The following is a 7,982-nucleotide window of genomic DNA, read 5'->3' as shown; positions in this document are numbered from 1 at the left end:
CATTTTGGTACATGACTCTTTGTGAATTATGGTTTTCTCAGGGTATATGCCCAGTAGTGGGATTGCTGGGTCATATGGTAGTTCTATTTTTAGTTTTTTAAGGAACCTCCATACTGTTCTCCATAGTGGCTGAACCAATTCACATTCCCACCAGCAGTGCAAGAGTGTTCCCTTTTCTCCACACCCTCTCGAGCATTTGTTTCTATATTTTTTGTTGATGGCCATTCTGACTGGTGTGAGATGATATCTCATTGTAGTTTTGATTTGCATTTCTCTAATGATTAATGATGTTGAGCATTCTTTCATGTGTTTGTTGGCAGTCTGTATATCTTCTTTGGAGAAATTCGACTTACCAGCTTAAAGAGTATTTACCTTTTTTTCTGACTCTTGATAAATACTGCTAGATGAATCTTATAGATGTTAAGTCTTTGGACCCACTGAGTGAATTTTTAAAATAATTTAATCTCTCTTGCTAAATGTTGGATCTGGGTGATTCAACAATTTATACTCTTGCCCATTAAATGATGGATGTTCCAAGATGAAAAATATGTTTATTAACTTGTAAGAATCATATCATATTTGTCTAATATATTTTCTTACATAAGTCTTTGTTATATGTACAATATAATATTTTTTAAGTATGGTTAATTTGAATCACTATGGACTGAAGAGAGATGGTGATGATTAGGCTGTAGAGTTGAGAAATAAAAACAGGCTTAAAATTTGTTTTTCAGTTCAAGTAGGTTATCTAAAATATGATATTTTAAGATGAGTTTGTTGATTTTTAAATGATGAGTTTAATACCAAATAAAAAACCTACATTTTAAAAATTATAAATATTTTAGTAAGAATCATGGTTTTTAATTTTGAAAAAGCCTTTTCTATAAGTAGGAAAACAATTCATTAAAACTACTTAGAGTTTTTGATACAATAAAAATTAATTTTAAGAAAGCTACTTAGAATTTGTTACCAAATGTAATGTTAAAACTGATTGTATCCTAAAAGGTAGCAGAATACTGAATTGTCCTCTTGAACAATCAGAGCATGTGTAATTACATCAGAAGTGATTCCTGTCTCATTTCTCATGCTGTCTCGTGATACACTAAAAACTTAAAGCTTTAATTTTTTTAACCTCTCAAATTCTTGAGCCTAAAAATTCAGAAAAGTCAACTTTTCTGTTACAGCCTTTTAAAAACTTGAACCTAACATTTGCCATGAAAATTGACATCTTCTTTCTCTTTTGCTTCTAGAATATCTTGGAAATCCGTGTAGAAATATACAGATGCCAAAATCAGTTCTGAATATAGCAAAAGAAAAGTCTCTCCCAGAGCTGTCAGCCAGATACCTTATTTGCAACCTGTTCACAGAGGAAGTCCTGATAAAAAGTAATGTCTATGGCAGTCTGGGGCGTGGCACGTGCGCCCTTAATGCCAATAAGATTAACGCTCTCCGAGGTATGTTACATGTTGAGTATGTGAGAATAAATGGAAGCAAAGTGTGTTAGAGAAGGACAGAAAGAAAACTTCATTCAGTTTATGTGTATTTTGAAGAGAGGGAGATCTTTTACTAATTCCCTCATTTGGGTATAACAGCAGCAGGTTCATGAATGTGTTTCTTTTCGCATTTGGGTTCTCAGAGCTAATTGCTCTGTCTTGAGCAGCTTTATTAGAACAGGAAAGGCATTATTGACTGTGGCTCCTGGTATGAATTGCCAGATGTATGGAAACTCAAACACCTTCATTTCAAGGTCGAAGCTGCTGGGCTTTGTCAATTTGCAGAAGTGTCAACAATAGCACAGCAGGTTTAATTTGCTAGTTTTTCCTTGTGCACATGAGCATAGTGTAGTCTTTATTTACAACGTAAATAGATGAAATAATAAAGCTTCCAGAAGCCAATTCTGTGAAATTTTAAATTTAGACCAAGCAGGAAGCAGAATATTTCTTACTTGTGTCACTGGTACCCAGTAAAGATATAGTTCTGAGCCCCGGCCCAATCTCAGTTGGCAGGTTCCTCCCTTCATATCACACGTTTCACATCCATCAGATTTGAAGAACACTTGTGTTTCACACTAAACTAAAGAAATCTGGCTCATAGCACCTTTCATAAGCATTTGCTATCATCTAATCCAAATGGTTTCCATTTTTTTTTTACCTGCAACCCATAGTAAGAAATATATTTTACATTGTGACTGAGTATGTGTGTGATTTTTAAAAAACTGAAGCAAAAATTTCACAAACAGTTCTTACTCTTCCTATGAGAATTACATTCCAATGTTTTCTATTACTTTTTTTTAAGTGCTGCCATCACTAATTTCATGACCTAGTAATTGGTCATAATTTGCAACTTGAACATCACTGAACTAACCCACCATGCAAAAAACCACAACCTAATTCCTCTTACCTTATAGTAAGAAAAGAACACAGAGTTTGTAACCAGTTTAGAAATGAAGGTGTTTATAGAAGAAATAATGTCTTTCTAATTTAAAAAAATTTTTTTAAATGAGAGGTAGAAGGTGACTTTTAGAGTTCTTTAATGTCTGGAATAGATTAGTTCCTTAAAAGTGGACTAAAAATATTATTCTGTGTATTTTGTTTTGTTTTATCCCTTAATGAATTATATTACAAATCAAGAAGATGTCTTTTGTCGTGAAAAATATTCAGCATGAGTTTGACATACTATCCACTTAGGGCATATTTTAACAAATTTCCCATAAGACTCAAAGTTCTACTCCTTTGTAGAAGGGCAGCCATGTAAGTCATTTCAGCAGAGAGAATGCAGTAGAATCATCATTGTCCTGGGGGGCAGAGCCAGGCCCAGGGAGGAGAAGCTGACAAGAAAGCATATTTTACTTTAATATGAGGACACGATGAATTTGGAGAATGAAAAGGCTCAGAGTAACTGCTGAATGACCAGAGATGTGAGGAGATTCCTGCACTAGTAAGAGAACTAGGCTTTATGGGCTCTAACATAACATCTTTAGAAGTATTGGTTCAATATCAACTATTTAAAACATACAGAAATATATAGAAAATAATATAGTAATAAATTAACACCTGTCTACCCAGTATAGATATATTTTGCTTTTTGTGCTCTAGGTTTTTTAAAATAATAAATCATTACTGATAACATTAAAACTCCATCCCATCATCTGTTTCCCCTGTCTTTCTCCCCAAAAGTAATCACAGTCTTGGAGGTGGATATATCATTCCCATGCATATTTTATACTTTTGCTACCTCTGTTGATATGTAATATTGTTTTGTAGTTGTTTTAATGTACATAAATGGGAATATATAGTACATATCCTTTTTAAATTTTTTTATCACCCAACGTTATGTTTTTGAGATCTAACTCATGTATTTTAACTGCTGATTGCTGATTGGTATCAGCAGTTGGTAAACCAGATTATTCTTCTATTCTAATATCACTTCTTATCCTAAGATTTTATTATTTTGGGGGAACTCTTCTGGAAATTAATAGGCAAAGGTAAATATGTCCAGTAGCCAAAGGTATTGATTTCACCTAAGAAACTGTTACGTGATGCTCTCTGAGAGTTCAGTTATCACTTAAGGTCTCTTTAAAGAATGGTCCATATGGAGAAAGTTAGAAGGCTGCAGATTTGCAATCAGCAGGCAACCCTTACTCCTGCCCCGTCCCATCCATTTCTGAACATAACAGAACTGTAAAGTCTTAGCAATAGGGAGTACATTAGGTCCTCTAATACAGCTTCTCACCCAGAGCAGGAGTTCCCATCTCAGCTTTGGCATATAGTTGCCTCCCCTTGGCTTGAACACTTCTGTTGATGGCAGTCCACTACATTTTAAAAGGGTTCTAATTCATGAGAAAGTTCTTCTTCCAAGTGACTCAAAATTTACCTCCCTGCGAGTAATGCACATTTGTCCTAGTTATTCCTTCTAGAGCTAAATTGGGTGGATATAATCACTTTTCACATGATAGGCCTTCAAGTATTTAAAGACAGCTATCACTTCCTGCTGTATGCATTAGGAGAGAATAGATATACCCTCTCCTCCCACTTTCAAGTTCAGAACCAAGTGAGTGACAGCCACTAGAATCTGGCAGGTGGAGATTAAAATATCAGCTTTATTTTTGAATCATACATGCCCAGTTCTTCTAAACGTTCCCATTTAGAGATCCCTCTACATGGAAGTGTGAGGATTAGAGACTAAGTGTTTGAGGATTGGAGAATAAGTGTTTGAGGATTGGAGAATAAGTGTTATTCCTAGCTTTTCCCCACAAAGTCTTAAACTTTTACAGTTAAATATCTGCACTTTGTTCAGTAATTCCTCATATAAATATTGTCCTAATCTTTCATGATCTCGTTCAGTGACTAACTTCATATGTGCTCAAGTTAACCCAGAATGCAATAGTACTATTACCTACAAGGCTGTTAATGCAGCCTAAAATGGCACTTGCCATTTAAAAATTTATGGTTGTCTAAACCCCTAGATCTTTTTTTCTATATACTGACATTTATCCAATACTTTTTATTTTATTTTATTAACTTTTTTTAAAGGAAAGATTCTTTAAAGTCTATAGTGCTTTACTATCCAGTACTTCTATTGTTAGTATTTAGGCTGTTCCTGTTTATACTGTTAGTATTTTTTTAATGTAAATGTAGGATTTGATATTTATTCCTCCTGCATTTTATCCTGTTAGTGTAGAGCAGCATTCCCCAAACTATGTTTCTTAAAGACAGCTGAATATTAATAGGTTCTTCCTGAATAAAGTGCTTTTTAGTCAAATGGCTAGGAAAGATCTTGATCTGGCACCCCAAGGGCCTCAGTCCATAGATCTGCTTCATTTGACTCTGTTTTAAAACATGTTTTGAATGCCTTTAGCTATCCAGCCTGCCTAGATCTCCATGGTCTTGACCCTCTGTTGCCTTATGTGTTGCCACCTCCCTTATTTATGTGCCTCACCAAATCTGCATCTGTCACCTTTGATTCAGCACGTCTCTCATTTTTAAAATAATTAATTAATTAATTAATTTTTGGCTGTGTTGGGCCTTCGCTGCCACACGCGGGCTTTCTCTAGTTGTGGCGAGCGGGGGCTGCTCTCCGTTGTGGTGCACAGGCTTCTCATTGTGGGGGCTTCTCATTACAGTGGCTTCCCTTGTTGCGGAGCTCTGGCTCTAGGCGTGCGGGCTTCAGTAGTTGTGGCGTGTGGGCTCAGTAGCTTTGGCTCGCGGGCTCTAGAGCGCAGGCTCAGTAGTTGTGGCGCATGTGCTTAGTTGCTCCACGCCATGTGGGATCTTCCCAGACCAGGGCTCAAACCCATGTTCCCTGCGTTGGCAGGCAGATTCTTAACCACTGCACCACCAGGGAAGTCCCCAGCATATCTCTTTACTGTGGGATTTTTCAGTGGAGACTAACTCTGGAGTTAAGCATTTCTCATTTGCACAACCAGAATCTTCCCCCCCCCCTAAGAAACTTCTTTTATGACTAGTGTTTCAGAGAATACATTTTAGGAAACACCAACCAATTTAGGTTCCTTGTTGCAGTCTATTGAAAGCTTTACAGGTACTTGTCTTCCAGTCTGTTAGTTATCTGTCCCAGCTTTGCTGTCATTGGGAGATGGGGCAAGCCTGCTTTCCATAACTTCTTTTTTGTTAATAAAAATGCACAGCAGGATAGAGCTTGATACTGAATCCAGTGACATATGACTAAAAGCCTCCTTCCAGGCTACCACTGATCTGTTAGACCTTTGAGTATGAAAGCTTTTTAACTTTGTCACATGACTTGCTAAAATTTAGATATATGCTCGGTTTATGGCATTGTCCTGATTTCCTAGCCAATTAATCCTATCAAAAAACAAATGACATTAATGTAGCCAACTAATGCTGGCCTGTAGTGATTGCCAGATCCTTTTCTAAGAGCTCAAAGGTACTTAGGAAATTACCTAAGAAAGTATCCAAGAGTAGCTCTGCTCTTCTAGTTAGCACCTTCTTCCCCACCTTTCCCTTTGTCCTCCCACTTTCTCTGAGTGCTCCTTGAGCTCTGTTGCTCTGTTATAGAAGTTTTCATTTAACTGCAAGATCTAAAGACTCTCATTCCTTTTGTCTGAGATAAACCAAGCAGTGCCAAAAAATTTAGCAGTTATAGCTTTTTGCCTCTAAAAGTATGAAAGACACTGCAGCCTCTAGTGTACTAGAACCTTATTAGCATGTCTCTATTTGATATAATGAATAACATACTAGATGCGTGTTTAATAAATTTAAGAATAAGAAAAGTTTATGTTGGGTACTAAAGAGAGCAGACCTTGCTACATAACCAGATCATGGGGTATTTTGGTGTTTTTTGTGTGATTTAAGAATGGTGCTATTTCATATTACTATCCTTTCTGATGAAAAGATTTGTTCAGCTAATTTAATAATAGCTACAGTCCATGTGTTTTAATTAATTAAAGTCTTAATGACCCTTTCACAGACATAGCAATAGTACTAAGGTTGAATAAATTCATTTCTCTGAGAAGTGATTTCTAATTAACTGTTACATTTTTGGACTTTACCACCAGAGTTTCTCCAAGACATCTACCCGACTTGTGATCTATCAGAAACTGGATATGACTGGAAATTCTGTGTGACAGCTATCAATAGTTGTATTTGTAGTCTTAGATATGACCACAAGAAGTCCACATCCAAATCACAGCCGCCTCCAGAAACGACTCCTTCGACAGAGTCAGAGCCAAGAGATACTGGCTTAGCTGACTGAAGTACTTGAATGTCAGTCATCCAACTTTTTTTTTTTCACTATTGTACCATCCTTTAAGTTTCTCAAGTTATTAATTCAAAAATTAGCCTGATGTAGTGGCATTGTAGTTCAGCATTCACACCTAAAGAAATAACCTATGTTCTTTGTTTGCCCACAAGGGAGGCACAATTGCATTATGAAGATGTGTAATGTTTCATCTCATGAATAAAGTGATGGGCAATATTGCAGTAAGAACCTCTGAAAAAAGGAATGGTTGTAAACTCCTAAAGATCATTTTTATTGCTGTTTTAATGTAGAATAAGAATAGTACATTTAGCTGTTAATGACAGATGAAATCTGAGTGTCAGTGATACAGATACAGGTAGTGATGTAGAGAGCCACAGTTGGATAGGCAAATCATAATTCCAAGCATAGGAACTTGCAGGTAATAGACACTCAATATGTCAAGTGAATCTGCAGTGCAGAGCTTAGGTTAAGCTACACTGATTCAGAAGGGTGGTATGGTTTACATATAACCAAAACATGCGTGCTGGCTTTCTTTTTTTTTTTTTATTAACATCTTTATTGTAGTATACTTGCTTTGCCATTTAGTTTCTGCTTTATAAAAAAGTGAATCAGCTATACGTATACATATATCCCCATATCTCTTCCCTCTTGCGTCTCCCTCCCTCCCACCCTCCCTATCCTACCCCTCTAGGTGGTCACAAAGCACCCAGCTGATCTCCCTGTGCTATGTGGCTGCTTCCCACTAGCTCTCAGTTTTACATTTGGTAGTGTATATATGTCCATGCCACCTGGCTTTCTTATACATCCATCAGTAGGGGATTCATAGGATTGACATAATATTGTTTAACATAAGCTTTCCAGAGATCAGACCTATGTTCTTTTGATCTACTTCTGATAAGAACAGAATTCTTTTAATTAACTCCTGATAATATTTTATCACCGAAGTTTGCTAAGAGTCAACATAGAAAATCATATTAGCAGACTTTCTGGTTCCATTGAAGTAATTTAAATTTAAGAATATATCCATCATCAAAAAATCTAGAAACAATAAATGCTCGAGAGGGTGTGGAAAAAAGGGAACACTCTTGCACTGCTGGTGGGAATGTGAATTGGTACAGCCACTATGGAGAACAGTATGGAGGTTCCTTAAAAAACTACAAATAGAACTACCATATGACCCAGCAATCCCACTACTGGGCGTATACCCTGAGAAAACCATAATTCACAAAGAGTCATGTACCAAAATG

The 7,982-nt window shown here is 36.4% G+C and overlaps 1 protein-coding gene across 1 annotated transcript in view; it reads left to right on the top strand.

The window, feature by feature from the left end:
- Positions 1-7,982, top strand: part of BEND2 (BEN domain containing 2) — a 54,584-nt gene that overhangs the window by 42,503 nt on the left and 4,099 nt on the right. Inside the window, exons 12-13 of the mRNA XM_029241250.1 lie at positions 1,251-1,454; positions 6,533-6,695. Of these exons, the coding sequence (XP_029097083.1) occupies positions 1,251-1,454; positions 6,533-6,695 (367 nt within the window). The remainder of the gene's footprint in view (positions 1-1,250; positions 1,455-6,532; positions 6,696-7,982) is intronic.

This window comes from Monodon monoceros, unplaced genomic scaffold (assembly GCF_005190385.1).
Source record: "Monodon monoceros isolate NGI ecotype Baffin Bay Population unplaced genomic scaffold, NGI_Narwhal_1 Super_Scaffold_22, whole genome shotgun sequence".
Classification (NCBI taxonomy): Eukaryota; Metazoa; Chordata; class Mammalia; order Artiodactyla; family Monodontidae; genus Monodon; species Monodon monoceros.
Note: the sequence above shows the minus strand (reverse complement) of the source record. Positions and strands in the feature narration are given on the sequence as shown.